General features: G+C 39.6%; 3 protein-coding genes across 4 annotated transcripts; 2 read left to right on the plus strand and 1 right to left on the minus strand.

Moving 5' to 3' along the window:
- The first annotated feature begins 235 nt into the window (after positions 1 to 235).
- LOC135941674 (myotrophin-like) lies at positions 236 to 1,664 on the plus strand. The gene is made up of 4 exons (XM_065487301.1): positions 236 to 428; positions 523 to 633; positions 887 to 970; positions 1,026 to 1,664. The coding sequence occupies exons 1-4, from the start codon at positions 354 to 356 to the stop codon at positions 1,110 to 1,112; spliced, it is 357 nt and encodes a 118-aa protein (XP_065343373.1). The 5' UTR covers positions 236 to 353; the 3' UTR covers positions 1,113 to 1,664.
- On the minus strand, positions 1,654 to 7,952 carry egg (eggless). 2 transcript variants are annotated; one of them, XM_065487295.1, is made up of 23 exons: positions 7,797 to 7,952; positions 7,242 to 7,738; positions 7,008 to 7,184; positions 6,839 to 6,950; positions 6,642 to 6,785; positions 6,485 to 6,582; positions 6,245 to 6,424; positions 5,896 to 6,090; positions 5,627 to 5,838; positions 5,368 to 5,567; positions 5,108 to 5,313; positions 5,007 to 5,055; positions 4,350 to 4,382; positions 4,139 to 4,260; positions 3,931 to 4,082; positions 3,671 to 3,869; positions 3,354 to 3,563; positions 3,027 to 3,200; positions 2,854 to 2,967; positions 2,562 to 2,803; positions 2,421 to 2,509; positions 2,244 to 2,365; positions 1,654 to 1,917 (listed from the first exon to the last, which is right to left on the minus strand). In XM_065487295.1, exons 2-23 carry the CDS (start codon positions 7,722 to 7,724, stop codon positions 1,711 to 1,713), a joined length of 3,720 nt encoding a protein of 1,239 aa, XP_065343367.1. In that variant the 5' UTR covers positions 7,725 to 7,738; positions 7,797 to 7,952; the 3' UTR covers positions 1,654 to 1,710. The 2 variants fall into 2 exon arrangements, with proteins under 2 accessions (XP_065343367.1, XP_065343368.1); XM_065487296.1 differs by lacking the exon at positions 4,350 to 4,382.
- Positions 7,953 to 9,103: 1,151 nt separating this feature from the next.
- Positions 9,104 to 18,249, plus strand: Pcl (polycomb protein Pcl). Its single transcript, XM_065488694.1, has 11 exons — positions 9,104 to 9,338; positions 9,775 to 9,891; positions 10,150 to 10,362; positions 10,567 to 10,776; positions 10,828 to 11,000; positions 11,054 to 11,249; positions 11,309 to 11,568; positions 11,627 to 11,726; positions 14,087 to 14,353; positions 14,407 to 14,820; positions 15,873 to 18,249. Exons 1-11 carry the CDS (start codon positions 9,336 to 9,338, stop codon positions 16,209 to 16,211), a joined length of 2,292 nt encoding a protein of 763 aa, XP_065344766.1. The 5' UTR covers positions 9,104 to 9,335; the 3' UTR covers positions 16,212 to 18,249.
- The last annotated feature ends 1,039 nt before the right edge of the window (positions 18,250 to 19,288 follow it).

The raw sequence follows: 19,288 nt of genomic DNA on the forward strand, positions 1-19,288 counted from the left end.
CTACTGAAAAAAGATGAAGATTCCTAAAGTAATTTTCACAAATATTAATTTTTCATTTTTCTCTCCTGAAAATATAATTGGATTATAAATTTTATTTTTCCTTCGTGAAAATCGAATTGTGTGTTAGTCGTGCGCGCGTATTCTTTGATTAACAAGTTTAACGGTGGCATTTAGTGGCATCTGTGAGTAGCGAGAAAAACTGCGTTGAATCACCTAATCACCACCATACAGTCCCGTCAAAAAGGGGGTGTGTCTGAAGAGCATCTTTCCCTGCTGTTCGAGTGTGACAGATCTTCGATCTGGAGGTTAATTAATCGCTCTGGAGAACCCTAGAAGGTCTCAAGCACTCTAAAATGTCAACCAGCGAACTCGTGTGGGGCCTGAAGAACGGCGACCTCGACTCCGTCAAAGAAATCGCCGAGAAAAACGTGCGTTTTGGTGGAAGAGCGGCGACATCCGGCCTTTCACTCTCGGTTCTTCCCTTTTGATTTTATTTAATTAAATGTCAATATCTGTTTGCAGAACGTTGATATTAATACAGCTATCGATGGAAGGCTGCCCATCCACTATGCCTCGGACTATGGCCAACTGGAAGTTATTAAGTACCTGGTTTCCAGGGGCGCCGACGTTAATGTAAGATTTTTCGCACTCACTTTGTGCACCTGAAAAAAAATGTGGGCTGAGTCCTGGCTCGCCAATCTTGGTTTATCTTAGTTTGCACAGTGATTCATTTTTTACTCGACTTCACTTTCGCTTATGTATTTTTTTGTGCTAAAAGAAAGAGTCGATGGAAAATATTTCGTCATTTTTATTTACGTTTCTCATTTTATATTTATTTTAAATTAATTTACTGATGGAAATTCTACTAAATAAGGTGCGATTGCAGGCAAAGGATAAACACGGAATCACTGCTCTCCTCGCAGCTATCTGGGAAGGTCACACTGACTGTGTAAAGCTGCTCCTTGAAAGTGTAAGACAAGTGTTGCCAACGCTGCATATGGTTATGAAATAAAATCTATTGACAGGGCGCGTCACCTCAGGGAGAAACCCCAGATGGAAGCTCCTACATCGAAGCTGCAGAGAAGGAAGAGATAAAAGCACTTCTCAAGTGAACGCCGTTTTACTATTAAGTCACAGTATACTATTACTTGTAATTTCGTTTCTCTATGATTTCTGTTGAATTTTAATTTTAAGTTAAATATATATATATTTAATGTCAAAACCGATATTAATCCCAAATCTAAACTGGACTGAGAGATGGTGTTTATAATTGCGATTTAAGAGATCTTATTTTTCAGTAAATAATGTATTATTTAATATTGCCTTTTTCGTCTATTCCATTTTTTGTATTTACTAATCTTTGCTTGCTCCTAACCTAACCCCCGCAGGAAGTCCTGATTAATTTATTGATGTGTGATGATTTTGTACCATCTTAACCAATTTGACTAAATTAAGCGTGAATAAAGGTAAAGTGCCTTGGTCATTGTTTAGGTACAGATTTAAGGGGAAAATTGAATCTGGAATATCAGGGCAGTTGCATCAAAATTAGATTTTATTTTTCGCTTGTTTGGATGTCTGAATACCGAGTGTTCCCTTGTTTATTGAATCGCTTATTTTGTAATGTTTGGAGCTAGAAAATAAACTAAATATCAATACGTGGAAAACTCGCGCAGATTTTTACTCGAGAGTACTGAGATTGTTGCAATCAAATTACAGTAGTCGTCCTCGACAATTGGCTGATTCGCAGTAGCAATCAAGACGACGGTCAGGAAGGCTGCCGATCTCGTAGTTGTAGTTCCAGCACAGTTCCGTCCCGGCAGGCACGTACTTAGAAGTGAAGAAAGACACCCAGGGGAAGCGCAGATCATGTGTGTCAACAAAAACGTTTTGCACCAGCACATTGGGGTCGCAGGAGTGCTGAAAATAATGAATAAATGAATTATTAGACACTTAAAGAGTGTAGAACAGACATCGGATGGAATTTTTAGCCTTGTGAATTTTTTGTAAAATTTGTCACAAGGAGTTCACAGAATTTTGTGACTGGTAACACAATAATATTTCCTGCAGCTGACACTGCTGTTTATATCACACATAGAGCATTGCTAATGAGGCCTGAAAGACCAAGTCAGCTGCCTTCCACTATAACACATGCGATAATATTTTTAATTACGTTCATCATTTTTTAGTAAAATTAGTATTTTAATTTTTCTTGGCTATGAAGTAACTAGTCCAAGCTAACTTACATTGAAGTATCTGCCCAGGTTGCCAACACTTTTAGCATCCATGACGTAAATGTCCTCAGATCTGTCGAAGAGGTATCTAACGTTCTTCTTCTCCTTTTCTTTCAGCTTTGGAGCAGCAACTTCTGCAAAGGACGAATATTTATGTAACAATTTTCCAAACCAAGAACAAAATCAAACCTCCTCTGTGCATGCCAGTCTTCTCAGGCCCATCCTTGCCGACCGATTGGTCATCGGTGACCCTACTCTTTCGCTTTCTCAATGACATCCTATTGATGTTAGTTATTAGGTTTATTTTACGCAACTAAAAAACAGCATTACTTTTCATCTCCTTCCTTCAATTCAATCTTGCTCAAGGATGTTATGAAATCCTTGTCTTCTGCTGCTTGACCTGGCAAATCAACATCGTTTGAATCATCAGATTCCTCCTCATTGCCCTTTGAGCCATCATAATCAGCGTCATCAATGTCGCTGATGTCGCTTTCGTATCCCTCTTTGGCACCAGTCAGTACCTCAATGTAGTCCAGCTCGGCCAGATATTCATCGCCACATAGCTTTCCCTCCTAAAAAAATAAAAATAATTCAAAAGTTTCCATATTGCCACTGATTATACCTCGTTGCCCTCCTGCTCAGTCATGATTTGGCCAGCATAGATGCAGAGGAAGGTTCCGCACGGTATGTCGTTCAAAGCTCTCAGTCCCCATCCGCGCTTTTCCGTTTTGAAAAGCTGGCAAGACAAAGAGATTAACATAATAACCCTATTGGCATAGGTAGGATTTGACTCACCTGCAGCTGGCATTTCATCTTGTGCTGCACCACCTTGTTCAGGCAGTTCCTTGAGCACGCGCAGTTCTTGTTACACTCGAAAAGGGCAGCCGCTTGCTGACCATTGAGTATCAGACGGCGGAAGTTGTAGCCAACTTTATTTGGGTCAGGCTTGTTCGTAATAACGGCAGCCTCCTAAAAATGTTATTTCATTGTATTAGAAGATAATATTAAAATATTAAATTAATTAGTTAAAAATACAAATAAATAAATAAATAAAGGTTAACAGGTAATATGCAAAACTAAATTCCAATTCCAAATCCCAAGTGTATTTAATAAAATATTCACCTGAACGGAGAGTTGATGACAAGCGCACTTAGACTTGTCGAGACAGTCGTCAGTGCAGTCGCAGCACACAAGGAAGCCAGGATCAGGGTCGATGTACGTTTTTGCAGACGGTGTTCGCACAGTCGAGTAATTCACATATGTTGGGTACTCGTTATAGTTTATCGTGTTCACGCAAGGAATCTTCACGTTTTCACTTCCGTAAGATATATCCTGTACAAATAAAAACTCACGTCATTTCAAAATTTTAACGTTTACATTAAATTTTTTCATCTTGTAATCAAGTGTGCAAAATCATGTGATAAAGGTTTGATACAAACCTTTATGAAGAAGAGTGGGTTTTCAACATTGAAACTATTCTCTATCTTGAGCGCAGTTTCAAATGAAAACAAATCTGCGCAAAGATTCGATTTGGTCACACGCAAATAGCGCATCACTTCTTGCATGTTCCTCAGGCGCCTTCCGCAAGGTCCTCTGTAGAAGACTTGCATTTTGGTGTTACGGAATGTGGTGATTTCTCTGTTGACATAAATATAATCGTTTATCTGAACGGAACAACAAATTGATTGAAGGCACCAACCTGCCCCAGCCCTGCTTGAGTGGAATCAACATGGGATTGCAGGACATCCTGTCACCTTCTTTGTACGAGTTCTCATCTTCTTGTACGCACTTGAAGGTGCAAGAATGAGGAGCAAAAACCTTTGTCCATTTGCCAGGGCCCATATTTTCAGCCTGAAATCACATTGAGTGGTCAGTGTCAGTCAGGGAAAGCAATCATAAAGGATTACGATCATTTTCCCGTCGGTTTCCCTACGATCAGGTAGCACTGCTGTCGAAGCAGGAGCGTTTGACGAGACGATTGTGCGATTCACGGTGCTCTTCTTTGCGACGGACCTAGACACCTTTTGTCCTGTAATAAAACGAATTGCAAGCATAGTACAAGGAGCGCAATAAAATTTTAAATCAAATGAGGAAGACAAAAAAGGAAAATCTACTTACTAACACCATGAGCATCAACGAAGGTGATGGAAACTGTTAAGTGGCAGAAGAGAATGAGTACCCAATGCACCAGGAAAATATGTGAAGGCAGATATGGTTGAAACAGACTTAAAAGCATGGAAGATAATGAAAAATGAAAGGAGCAAAGCGGTTAGAAATAAAGAATGAGGACATTGGAAAATTATTAGCAAACAGATTCTACAATAAAGCAAAATTTGTCTTTTTTGCAGTGTTCCAAAAACGCCATTTTTTCTGGAAAAGACCATGAAACTGGTTAAATCCATTTCTATCTGGTTATTAAGGGTGCTTGCCAAGTGTAAGATTATCCATGAAAATTAAGGGGCTACAAAGATTTTAGCGCATCAAAATTTTCAAAATAAATTTTTCCATCAACGGTATTTGAAATTTAACTGGCTATAACTTTTTGAAAAATCATATTTTGTTTTATTCAACAATATGATTGATTTGAAAATTTTTATTATGAAGTTCATCATATTTTTGCCGGCAAAAGATAAAACCAGAAAAAAACGACAAAGATTTGCTTGAAAAATCCGGTTATAACAAGCACTAGTTTGAACCGGATGGTCAAATTTTGGAACTTTGATTTTCTGCCTACTTCGAAGTGACCCAATTCCATGGCATAAAACATCAACTTACGTTCATCCTCATCATCCAGCATCCTTGGATATTCGATTTCGGGATGGTTCTGTAGGCATAAAAAAATTAGAACAGCAAGAAATTTCTCTTTAATCTCAAACCTTTCTGGTGGGGTTTGCAGCAAAGCCTCGGTGCAAGCGAACAGCAGTTTTGCTGTTTTTCTGCTGCTGCTTTTTCTGCATTTCATAATACAGAGGCGCCAGACGCTGCGATCCTCTGTAAATCCACTCGGTTCTGTTGTCAGCCTCAAAGTGGACAAGCACCAGTGAGCAGTCCACCTCTTTCACTCGGGTCAGCCACCAGCGAGCTACAAAAAATTATTTAAAACTAAGTCTTGAAAATAAACGAAATAGAGCCGCACTGTTCCACTCAGTCTTCACTTTCTGGTTGACACCCAGTCGCACCATCGGGCGCTCAGGGTAGCTCTCCAAGTAGGTTTTGATAAAGTCCCGTATGTCAGGGTGGCAGTCGTCCCAAATGTTACCAGAACGTTTGCACACCAGTCGAACGTTATCATGGCTGACATACTGGGTGCACCCATCGTCAAAGAAAATCAGGTATCTGATCAAGACAAAATGAAAACACAAATATTGATTTTCTTCACACTGAATTGTACCAACCTGTAGTTGTTTGTGACTTTGATGCACTCAGCGACTATTCCCGCATAGAACAAATATCGGTTAGCACCAGTCTCCTCCGGATTGTGGAAGATGGCGATGACTCTAGCCCCTACCTCAAACTGATGCTTGGCGGCCTCATAATACGCGATCTGCCTGCCAGACATAGACTTAGCAGGCGCCGTGCTCTTCGTGAATTTCACCTTGTAGGATTGCTGTAGATCACAGTTAATTAGCAATGGTAGTTAAGCATTTTTTTATTTTAAGCTAACCTCGCTGTTTTTAAGGCCAATGTCTACAACTTTGGCTTTAATCCATTCTTGGTACAGTCCCGACTTCATTGCGTACACAAAGTCTCCGATTTTGATGGGGTGGTTCTGCACAGGACCCTTTGGTGGCACGTATTGTGTTAGGCTTGAATTAATAGGGTTTGTCGTGATCTCAGCTATCACATCAGGCTGAGGCATCTGAAAATTTTCAAAACTGATCACTTGATCGTCATTGAAGTAGAATTGGCACCAAATTTTATGTTTGGATGTTATCTGATTGAGACATTTAGCGATGAAATTTCCGATGTTCCATATATATCCCAAAAGAAAATGTGCATATCTCTATACTTACTTGAGCTTTAGCTAACGCTTGCTGCTGCATTATGCGAGCTTGTTGCATTTGGGGTTGTAGCTGGGTGACCTTTTTCATTGCGACTGCCTTCTTCCGCTTCTTGTCTTCTGGAGCAGGGTACACCGGAACCTGCGGTCGAACAAGATCTCTTTGTTGCTCTGTGTCTAGCTCTCCAATGCACTGAAATATTTATTTGAATTTAATCAAATTTTTAGACATAACAAAACAGATAAACCTCACCATTGTATCTGGATACCAGGGTTTGTAAATGGCGTTGTAACTTTCACCAAGAGATTTATGGCAGGCGTTTATCATGGCATCAATTTCTTTAAAATCGTCTGAAGTTTGATAACATATTTTAATAAAACTCAATTTAAAAGTCATGAGCCATTTTCACCTTCAATTTCTTCCTTGAATTTAGATATGGATTCTATGCATTTGTCTTCCTGCAAGCTGATCTTGTATTTCTCCTTGAAATCTGCCACAACTTCATCCATCATTTTGCAGTCTACCGCCACCTTCCGATTGTCCTCCTCCAACTCTGCAAAGATTTGTGTTGCTGTCAGAGATGCAAAAGCTAGAAAGACTGCTCACCGTAGGCGTCGTCCTCCTCGTCTGAATCGTCGATGATCACCATGTCCTTGTTTGGCAGATACTGCACCGCTTCAATGATTGGTTGCCCTTTCTGCAGCATATCTAGACCTTTCTGAAACGTAAACCTTTTAACTTAGAAATAATTACACAAATGCAATGCTTGAATTACCTGTCTAAAGAGATCTACCAATTTAGTACAATTTTTGCAAACATAGCAGATCTTGTTGGATTCCTTGATATCGAAAAAAGACTTAGTGAGCAGATCAGCCTCCGATAGTTCCATGGGCTCATTGTATGACCTGCTGCAGTCCACATTGCAACAAATTCTCCGCTTTGCTTTGATAGTCTGAAAATTTTTAAAAATTAAAACCTGTTAGCAATTTTTAAATAAAAAAAAAAAAACCTTTCTGACTTCTGCAGGTGGAGGGTCCGTTTCTGCACTCTGCGCAGCTTCGGGCTCTTTAATAGCTTTATTTCCTGGCTGCTTTTCGTCTTCGCCAAACATCACGATGTCATCTTTTCCAACAGTGGGCAGTTTCATAACTTGTTTAGGCTTTTCTTTTGATGCACTTTCGGCGTCAGAACTGTCTCTCAGGACGGTCACCTCCTCGATGAGCTCGATTTCACTGTCTTCGTCGACGGCCATCGAGGACTTGGCAGGTGGCGGCGCCGGCGTCACTTTCATTACTGAAGGTGCGCATACAGGCACAACTTTTACAGTTGTTGTCTTCGGTCGGTTGTTCTCAGATCTTAAATCAGTGTGAGGTTTTCTGAACGTTTCAGTCGAAATGCTCCGCGCTGTTGGCGCGGCTGATGTTACATCTTCGTCGTCAGATAGGACAATTTCCATGATCTCAGAGTCATTTTTCTTGGACCGATCCGTCATATTTATGTATGTATCTAAAAACCGGCAGGAATTTTAGGTAATGTGAAAGGAATGAACTTTAAGTTCACTCACCAGCAAAATAGAGGTGAAACCGTTAGATCAAAAGGAAAATGGGTAACTGCATGCCACAGCGTACCGTGCAGCGTGCAGCTGATGGCTGATGCACAACAAAAAACAAACCAGAACTACCAGAAGCTCAAAATCAAGCGAGGCAGTGAGGCAGTGAACGGCAGTGAACTCCCAGCGTTGTACACACTACACAGTGCGTGGGGGGCGTGGCATTATCCGTTTTTGCCTGCTTTTAGCATAAAGCAACACTTCTTGATTGTGAGAGCGGGTAAATCAGGAGGATTGCGGCACTTCGGGAAATTCATTATTATGAAATTCCAAAGGAATTAAATTATGCAGTTTCTTCGGTGTGCAGAATGATTTTCATTAGTTATATATACACTTCTACAGAAAGGTCTTAATTCTAACTATGTAGTTTCGACTGCTGCATAGCAAAACTATACATTTAGGGGGTTCCAGGAGAGATTTAATCGGATTTAATCGATTTAATGTCGTTTGCAATTTTCGCAATTTTAATTTTTTTTCGGTTTCTCCGATTTTTTGGCGTGTTGCTGGAGTCATATATTATAGTGATGTCATGAATCAAGTTTCGGGACAAATCGAAGTACCTTTCCCGGGAAAATCGGGAAATCGGAGTGAAATCTGTAGAAACGGCCGGGCTGCTGGAGTTCACAAAATCGTGAATATCTCGATATCTTGAGTTCTAATGAAGTTCTAGAACCTTGGTGTCATTAGATGTCTAATTAGATGGTGTCCAACAACTTTTATGTTCATTCATTTTTTTAATTTTCCAAATATGAGTATTTTTTTTTAGAAATATAACCAAAGCAATATATAACGCGGATTGGTTTAAATGTAATAAATTTGGGGAGTGCGTTTAATGTGGTCCCCCATATTATTTATAAACTATTGGAAATTGGAATCTCCCTAAATTTGATTCTCTGCCGCTTATCCTGAGAATTTCACACGAAAAAGTAATCCATAAAAATTGTTTGAAATTAAATTAAATTCCCTTGAGTGTTTTATTTTGCCGACTTTTCAATCATAACCTCTCTCTCTGTACTCTTAATGTTATTTTAAAATTTACTCTGTTCATGCTAACCAGAGTAAAGATCTTTTCGATCATATCGCTCCCTATCTCCCTACTCATTTTATAGTGGCTGCAAAGAGCCAGGACAAGACTGGACAAGACTAGGATACGTCATAGCATTATATATGTAAAATTATGATAATTATTGTTATTGACCAAACGTTCCCTCCCCGCCTCCTGTGTTCAAATGTGCACAGCTCACTTGCGGTCTTGCGCAGAATCGCACTCAATTGTTTTCAGTTCAGAAGGTGCTGATTGTTTGTGTTTGCATCTTGTTGTTTCTCGGACGGAGCCCTTCGGTGCCGCCGAAATATGATCGTTTTATTGGCGCCGAATCATATGAACTTTTATTGATGAGCAGCTGCCCATAAAGTCGGCCAGTTCGATGAATTCGGAGGCATTTTGATGTAGCCGGCCACTCGGAATCGGCGCAGCGAGCAGTCCCCCTCAAGATGGTGAGTTTTGCTCCCAGGAGCCGCTCTTTTATCTAGTGGTCAAGATCTGAATGTGTCGGCGGTCGACACCTTCGGCTTGACGACTGTGATTTCGGCCGGTAGCCGCGTTTCCGTGCTTTGGGCGGCCGAAAAGAATGTGTACCCCTTGGTCGGGCCGTAACGGCGTCTTGGACGGATTTGTTTTTTCGTTCGTGAACATGGCTGACAATGGAATCGCAGACAAAAGCTTGACACAGTGGGGTGCGAATCTTTTGTGCCCGTCTTTCCCTTCTTTTCATTCATTAGCCCGAGACAGTCTGGCTTCCCTCAAATTCGCACTTCCGGCTGAGTTGTCGCACCGTCTGCCGCGCTCAGCAGGACGTGATTTCGCTCTTTCTCTTTTAATTGCTCCATTTTATTTATTATTACGGGCGCACTCATGCAAAACAATTTCCAGGAGAACAGATCGGCGTTCCCAGACAGCACTACTAAAGAAAAAATGACCTTTTTGGAGGGCGAAGATGTTTTCGTCTCCCAAAAGGATGGCCGCCTCTACTTTGGCACCATCGTCCAGGTATTATATAATTTTTTGCTTTTAATTGCCTGCTATTTTTTACCATTTATTCGCAGCAGATGGCCCAAGGTTGGAATTAAGTATTTAAAATATTTTATTCAGTGATTGTTGAGTTTTGCCAGCTGGCCATGAAAGAAAAATGCTAAATATTTTTACAGCTTTCTACACCGGTTTTATGCAAGAACCTGCATATATATTTTTGAACGTGATTTTTAACTCTAATTCAGCTAAAGAAACAATCCGAATTTTTTCTCCCAGGTTGAGTACGAGAACAAAAGGTGTCTGATTAATTTTGGCGATGATACGAAGCAGTGGTCTTTTTTCCACACCATTCGCCGACTCTCCAGCAGTGTTGTCAGCGACGGACCGTGCTGTGTAGTCTGCAAAACGTCCAGCCAGAAAAACTGCCAATCGAACGAAGTCGTCACTTGTGTCAAGTGTGATAGAGGTTATCATCAGAAGTGTCATGTGGTAAATTTGGCTTTTCCTCTTTTTGTCTCGTCAAACAACTTCTTTGTAAAACAAGAAGTAATTATTTTGTTTTTGTTAGTTGGCACTGAATTTTGTAAGCAGCTCCGAAAGATTTAATTGAAATTTTGAATTTGTTCGAGTGCGTTAATAGATTTTTGTTTTCAAATTGTTTGACTTCAATTTTTACAAAGCGATTATTTTTAGCCAAAAATTGAAAACCCCTCGAAAAAACTGACGTGTCAAAGATGTACAGAAGAGGAGGAAAAGCGTCGACAGAAGGAGCTGCGCGAACAGAAGAAAATGCAGCAGCACAAAATTTTTATGATGGAGAAGAAGGCAAGGAAATCTATAACAAAACCAGAAAAAGAAGTTCCCAAACAGGCCACTGCAAACTTCAGAAAACTTTCCTATGACGTGAGTCTGCTTTTTAGAATTTATATCTCAACGCTCATTCCTGGCTTGTAGGCTTCCAACCTGACGTGGGACTCAGCGCACAGAACAAACCACGAGCAGAAGTACTGCTACTGCGGTGAGACTGGACAGTGGTTTTTTAAGATGCTGCAGTGCGTGCGGTGCAAGCAGTGGTTTCACGAAAAATGCATCAAATCTCTGACTCATCCACTATTTTATGGTGATAGGTAAGTGAATGTGGCGCCCAGCTAGAATCAGTTCCTAAATCGATTTCCAATAGGTTTTATGCGTTTGTTTGTGAAAACTGTAACGAGGGCTGCGAGTTTGTCAGACGAATGGAACTCGGCTGGACAGACTTGGTGCATCTCTCCATGTATAATATTACTTTGGTCAGTATAAAGAAGTACCACGACATAGACTCAGTCATCACTAGTTTCGTGCTTGACAACTGGGAAAACCTGAATCTCCCTGATAAGGTGGGTTCATTCTAAGAAATCAAAAATCAAAGTTCTGAACTCTTTATTTCTATGAACAGATTCACTGTGTGAGTGTGAAGGAGAGAAAGGACAAAATATTCAGAATCCTTCAGTCTGAGAAGCAGAGGTTCAAGTGGGGCAAGGAGGTGAAAAAGAAGACGACCCTGTACGCGTTGAGACAAAAAGTGCCGCCGGCCGTGCCTCCATTCAACGTTCCGATCACTGGGAAAATTGATGACGCAGTCCTCAGACAAGTCAGCGAATCTAATAGGAGGGTCAAGTTCATTTTTCCTAAAGGCAACGCTGCTAAGTACAACAGGTATATTTGCTTTGAGATATGTTTCTTTAGCGTTTGAAACTAAATCATTTTGGTCTAGCCAAATTGGAGGCCTCACCTTCCCTGCTGCGATGGCCTACCAAAACAAGAATTGCGAAGAGTCTGTCACATCAAAGTCAGACGCAACCGATGGAAAATTGGTAAGTATTGGCTTTTTAGTTCTAATTGACGATTTTCGCGATAGGATTAAGGGTAATTGTCAATTTTTACCGACTTTATTTGCCCATCCTGAATTTTACATATGTTGTTAGAGGTGTTTCATAGTGTGTAACCTGAAATTTTGAGCAAAAAATTCGGGGGCTTTTGTTGGGAAATCGCGATTTTCGAAAATTTAAAATTGCAGATAGTAAATCCGAAATATCAAGTTATCTTCCGTCCAGATTGGAATTTTGATGTGCTTTTTTCACCTCCAGGCGTAACTTTTTAAGTAGAACATGTTTGCCATTGGTCAAAAATTTGTAGGTCAAAGGTCAAGGTCACAAATCGGCATGCAAAATGTTCAATTAAAAATATCACAAAATACGCCCCCTCGGATTTTTTCATGAAAAGGTAAAAAATGTAGCCCTGAATTCGTAGAATCGAATGGTCAAGAGAAATCGATGGGCACTCTCATAGATCGCGAGATATTTTGAATTTAAGGATTTGTGTCGAGCGTCCGGCACGACGACAACATCATCCGGCGATTTTGTTTTCGTCATTTACGTCGGAATTTGATCTGTAACCCCACATGTTATGCATATGATTACCTAGAATAATAAACGAGCTTTCAAGTGGTGTGCTTAAAATTTGTTTTGGTCTCAAACTTTTCAAGTATTAGCGGCGCGCGTAAAGAAAATAGAAAAATTTCAAATATTGACATTTTTGCAAATCTCAAAACTCGGGTTCTAACCATCAGAATTGCAAAAACTACCCACCGTTGGACTCGTCTCGACCTAACCTAATCAGCTGAAAGGTTTTGGGGGTGTTTTTACCCCCCACCCCTAAGTTTATATACTTCAACCCCCTCGAAAAAGGTAAAAAAATATAGCGTCTTAGGGGTGGGGGGTAAAAGCACCCCTAAACCTTTCAGCTGGTCAGGGCAGGTCGAGACGAGTCTAACGGTGGGTAGTTTTTGCAATTCTGATGGTTAGAACCCGAGTTTTGAGATTTGCAAAAATGTCAATATTTGAAATTTTTCTATTTTCTTTACGCGCGCCGCTATTACTTGAAAAGTTTGAGACCAAAACAAATTTTAAGCACACCACTTGAAAGCTCGTTTATTATTCTAGGTAATCATATGCATAACATGTGGGGTTACAGATCAAATTCCGACATAAATGACGAAAACAAAATCGCCGGATGATGTTGTCGTCGTGCCGGACGCGTGACACGAATCCTTAAATTCAAAATATCTCGCGATCTATGAGAGTGCCCATCGATTTCTCTTGACCATTCGATTCTACGAATTCAGGGCTACATTTTTTACCTTTTCATGAAAAAAATCCGAGGGGGCGTATTTTGTGATATTTTTAATTGAACATTTTGCATGCCGATTTGTGACCTTGACCTTTGACCTACAAATTTTTGACCAATGGCAAACATGTTCTACTTAAAAAGTTACGCCTAGAGGTGAAAAAAGCACATCAAAATTCCAATCTGGACGGAAGATAACTTGATATTTCGGATTTACTATCTGCAATTTTAAATTTTCGAAAATCGCGATTTCCCAACAAAAGCCCCCGAATTTTTTGCTCAAAATTTCAGGTTACACACTATGAAACACCTCTAACAACATATGTAAAATTCAGGATGGGCAAATAAAGTCGGTAAAAATTGACAATTACCCTTAATCCTATCGCGAAAATCGTCAATTTTCAACTCACTGTTGTAGAGACGCTGTTAATCTTGACATGTATTTTATTTGTCATCCAAAAATTTAGCTCTAATTGTCTTGAATAAATTGTCTCCATTGGATGCATGTTTTTAAAAAGGGCAAGCACTATTAAGCATCCGAAAATCGAGAGTTATTTCACTAAAATGATAGTTAAACTTACTAGCCAACCAACTTATTTGAAAATGTTATGGTTTTTAAATTAAATTAAATCAAATGGAATTTTTATGGTTTAGTGAGCGGAATTTCACTCATTAAAATAGCCTAAAGAATAGGATGGATATTTGGGATTGTGAATTCTAGTTAGAGGAAGTTTAGCCGCAGGTTTAGTAATGGAGATAACAAAATTTTGCTTTATTCGCTTTTCAATAAAATTAATCTTTGACAACTTAAACCACCCAGGTTTTAAATCTGAGTAGATGAATTCAATTTTCTTGATTTCGTAATTCCAAAACTATTTATTAAATTATTTCAAAAATATTTAAATAGGAAAAAATTTAACTTCTAAGTTTGCACTTTTTATTAATTTCCTCGGGTGTTAATATCCTAACATCGACAGATTTAATCAAACTCATACTGTGAGAAAATTCAAAAGAAAAAAAATTACTCCTAATTTTTGTTGTTGAATAGTCGGTCAGTTCTGAGGCCAGTCTGGACGACTCTGAGAGTTCAGAGGTGGAGGAAGAGTCCGAGGGTGGCAGTGTCAAGTGCCGGCCTGCCAAAGGTACCCAGTTTGACACGAGTTTGCATCAAAGAAGGTCTTCCTTGAGGGCCACCCCTGACAAAAAAGAACAGCCCGGCCGGAAGCGCGCGAAATCGGAAGGTGGATCCAAGGAGGATGAGAAGGAAATTAAAAACAAGACTGCCAGAAAACTGATTAAAAACGCCATAAATAAGGTGAGAATTCTGGATGAAATTTCCATAGTTAACTGACATGTGATATTCCTCAGAGCCAGAAACTGATGAAAACGTCGCCAACAAGGCCAGATGCAAGAGCAGAAACCCCCTCAAAAGCTACGCAAAGCAAGGCTGCCATGTTGACACCAACATCCATCAAAAGTGACACCAAGGCGACACTTGAGGCGAGCAAGACCCTGCTGAAGCACCTTGCTCAGCAGCAGCAACAGCAGACTGCCAAGAAAACGGCCGCCCCGCCATTACCAGTGGCAGGCAAAGCGACAAAAAGGCAGCTCAGCGAGAAGGACATCCGCATAGGAAAGAATGGGGAAATCAAGCGGAGACGCTTCAGACGCCGCAACACTCTGCCCAGCACCAATATCCCAGCCAGCAGCCTTTTTGACTTGTACAAAACTGACTCTTCGCTCCAGAGCAACAGCCGCACTTCATACCATCGCTCTGTCAAAGTGAGTATACATAGTTTTCTGTGGTTTAATAAGTTACCTAAAATAGATATCGTGTAATGAGAACTATTTCAAGGCACATTTTTTATATTAAGGGCAGCAGTTGCAGCCGGCATTCACAGAATTTTCCTTCTAGTTATTTGATGAGAGAATTAGCATTTTTACGCTATCTGAAATAGCTTTGGATAAAGAATAATGGAATCTTTTGAATTTTTGTTAGGGAGAGTTGAATGAATGGGAAGGAGAGTCGCTAGGTTGAAAGGATTTTGTTTCTCATTTCGTGTGTGCTCAACAATGAATTCAGTCAGATGTCAACAGCAACCCTTGATTCAGGATTCAGAAATCTGTAAGAATTGTCTGGCTCTACAGAACATGAAGGTGTGATTTAATTAACTTTTATAATTTCGCTCAGTCACCCAACCGAAATCAATTTCGCGCAGAGTAGAGCTATTTTGTTCTGGGGCAGGTACATTATTAAACCTATAGAGAATTGGCATGACAAAAAGTGTTTTACAGCAGGGTGTTTCCAGAAGAGATTTGATAATGGTCTGTAATATCGTGCTATTTTATAATAATCATGTTGTTTTAGATTATGTTCAATACAAATCAACCCTTAATTTACACCATTTGGTACTCAGGGACAAGATTTTTGGTAAATCAGGTTGTTTCCTTAACACTATGACAGCTTTCTAAAGGTTTCATAGTGTTTCTAAATTGCACATTCTGAAAACTCTCAACTTAGCAGTTCCAACTGCAAATCATGCAGATGAAACCAATACAGAGCCCACGTCAGGCGTCGTTTCAATTGGCTACATATTGAAATTTAATAATATCGATCCTCTAGGTCTACCCTGACGCCAGGGTTCAATTTCCTACTTCTTCTGGTGGTCTTGTCTGACCTCAGGAGGTGGAGACATTGCAGGTGCAATTCCATCAAATTTTGCTGTGTCTACAAAATATTTCTATAATGTACCTTACATTTTGTACTGGTTTAGAGGAATTTCCAAGCACGAAATAAATTTTTGTGTTGTGTCTCAATGGATTCCAAATTGCAGGTGGCCAGCGTGAACCCAAGACTGAGCGGCCCTCTGGTGGCGCGCTCAGGCCGCGACCTGATGCAATTTGCGCTGAACGCTGCGCGGCTGAACTTGAAGCCGCAGCCAGAGGAGGATGAAGAGGAGGAGGTTGCGGCGGCGACAACAGCATCTGCCCAGGCGGAGGTACCGCCTCCCAAGGACCTGAGCGCCGAGGAGCTGCGCTCAGCCATTGGACATTACTTCAGTCCGGCCAGCCGCATCATCAACGGCGAGAACTTCAGCATCAACGGCAAGCGGACCCGACTGGACGGCACGGTCGAGTACCTCATTCAATGGGACCGACCGGTGAACTTGTAAGCAGCCAATTGTGATAAAACAAACAGAAACACGGCCCATTTGCACGGTAGAAGCGCGCCGGCAGTCGACAGACAGACCAATCCAATCGGCGGGATCCTTGTTTTCCGTTGTTACGACGTGTTTATGTACATACACACATTTTGTTGCGCAGTTTCAGCTGTGATGTATCTATTAGTTCTATCGATATACGTTTTCTACTCAAACGATGCCACACTCTGCTGCAGACTGCTGACAGTAATGTTTGCCAATCGCCCACACGGATTTTGATCAGCCCCTTATTGCTCCGTATACATATCACGGAATCATTTAAAGAAACATTCTACAACTAAAGTCGCAATGTTTTAAACGCGCTCCACTTGCTAGTGTTTAAGTTTTTTTTACTTTCGTATATTATTTAACGCAATGTCTGCTAATGAGGAATTTAATATTTTCTCAAATTATTTCACTTTGTTCTTTAATTTTTGTATATCCCATTTTGAATTAATACAAGGGCTTGGTGCCCTTGGTGCTAAATTAATCTTTGACTGATTGAAAAAAGCCAAAAACAGGAATTTCGTTATCTAATAGAATGAATTTGAAAGTTAAATTTTTATTTGTCGGAGGATTAAGTTCAGTTCCCTTGGTGTGTAGCGAGCCGTTATTTTTTTTTAATATTTCTAGAAAGGTTGTGCACTAATAGTTTTGGCTACTGGTTGCAGCCCTAATTCATTAGCTAGAATGGAAACATGAGTTTCAATTAAAGATTATCATCAATTTTCCGCTATTATTATGTAAAAAAATCAACACCTTTAACATTACATAATGTTATACAAAGTCTTAACTAAACAAATGGTAGAGATTTGATGTACACCAAGGAAGTTGCATTTAATTTACTATGACAATCATGACAACCTAACATGCTTCTGCCTTCATTGGCATCTATCAATAATTTGTATTTGTCTTCAGCGGGAAGTTAGATTAATCGAAAATTGCTTACAACAAAAACCAGTTCGTCAGTCTAGAATATCTAGTACTTCCCTAAACTACAAAACTATGATATGGTTATTTAATTTCCTTGTTAGCAGCCAACTTAAGAAATCCGCTGTAAAAATCTAGTGGAAAGATTTGCATACATTACTTTGGAGGTTGATTCTTTTGGGGATCAGGCTAGCAAAGCAACGAATTCAGTTTATTTGCTCTTTTATTAAAATTGTGCTTTTGAGCCTGATGTTCAGCCTCGGCTACCCAAGTTTTAGTGTTAACCATGCATTATGTCAACTGATTTGAAACAGTGCATAGGCAACTATAATGTTCCACATGTAGGTTCCTTTTATGTTTCCTCGCCTATTCCATGTTAGCCTAACTAAAATGATCAGCATTTTTCTACACAAACTGTTTCAAGAAAGCTCAACATACCGAAACGCTTTCGTCTGATTTTGATCTTTAAACGCCACAGGCAGATTTTTTGGTTGGTTGTTCAACCAAATCAGTTATTTTTTTTCTTTCGGTCAAATGTTTCAGATTTGATTTCGATCACGCAACATTTTAGATGGGATTGGATCGTAATTTGTGTTCTGAGTGTCTCATAATCCTGATATTGGCAAAACTCATATACTTTTCCCCTGTCCCTCATGTAAAAATGTTTCCTGTCGTGTGTAGGTCGTTCTCATCCCCTGTACCATGTTAATTATGAATGCGCACTGTTTGTTTCCAACTTGGTTAAAATGTTCAAGTCTGAAAATGTTTGTCCGAAGATTTGCACTGAGAAGGGCATTCCATACGTAGTTGAGAGATACTTACGCAATTTACACACAAGGCCACACCGTCTGCCAGGCGTCGGCAGCCTATTATTACTTAGGTTCAGTTTCCGAACGACGTTCTGCGAAGCAAGAGAATATGAAATGGAATCACTGCCAATATTTTTATATGTAACTAGTCAAATTTTTGCAGTTGGAATTTTGTACAGTCTCAAAATGTTCACGACTCTCTGGAATCCTGAATTTAATCTGGACAAATGCTTCTTTTTAGTGGATTCAATAAAATGCAAATTCATTCAGAAGATTTTTCGTTTTTCTTCTCTCTTGCATTTTGTTCCTTTCATTGTAAATATAGAGGTGTTACAGTTATAATTTTAACATCAATTCTATAGAAAGAGGAAAAGTCGAAGAGAATTTAACAACCTGAAGACGGTGGTTGGGTTAGAGTAAAAATTCCCTACGGGTGGGTGTGCAAATACGGTCAAAGATTGTATGGTGAAATTTTGAGATCGTTGTCGTGAGTCACTTTGCAGAATGAAGTTGAAGAAAGGTTTTTATGGGATTTTCATGTTAATTTACTGGAGGAAAAAAGATCAAACCAAAGTGTTTGCTAAAGCAAAATTTTTGCACTGTTTCCGAATCTCAGGCTGTTTTTTGATTAAACGACTGAACATTAATTACATTAAGGATGCATTAGTATCGGGGTGGGCCGGTGGATGATGGTAAAAATCAAAGTTGACAAAAAGGAAGTGCTGCGCGCGTCTCTCTAGTTGGAAATGTTCTGTAAAGAAATCTAAAAAATTGGAACTTTCCAAACAAAAGCCGCAGGCCGAAGGTAAACCCAAAGATCTCAAATCTCTTCAGAAAAAATTTAAAATTCGGTATGCGATTGCAAAATGATGTGCTGATTGTGAGAGCAGGACAAGTTAACGTTTTTAAATATTTGATGAATTTGTCCATTTCATGTGTGGTCCGATTTAGCCGTTAAAACTCAGCGGCTTCATCTCCTGAAAAAATCAAGTTTCCCACCAGCCGTTATTGTGCTGCGCGCGATTTTCCAAGAGCGTACCAGGAAAAAATTGTTTCCAAAAATTAAAAATTACTCTTTCGAGAAACGTGTTTTGTTTTCATTAAATTGACAATTTTTCAAAAAGTTATGGTGTTTTGAAAATTAGGAAAAATAGTTTTACAATTACTATACTCGTCGCATTACATTATTTCTTGCCATATATTGATTTATGGTTTGTAAAATATTTTTGTCATATTTCTCTAGGAATTTAGTTCTTATGATAAATACCAAAAATTAAGCAAGTTAATATTATTTCTGCTTATTTCTTCTCT

The sequence above is a fragment of the Cloeon dipterum genome, chromosome 4, assembly GCF_949628265.1.
Source record: "Cloeon dipterum chromosome 4, ieCloDipt1.1, whole genome shotgun sequence".
Lineage (NCBI taxonomy): Eukaryota > Metazoa > Arthropoda > Insecta > Ephemeroptera > Baetidae > Cloeon > Cloeon dipterum.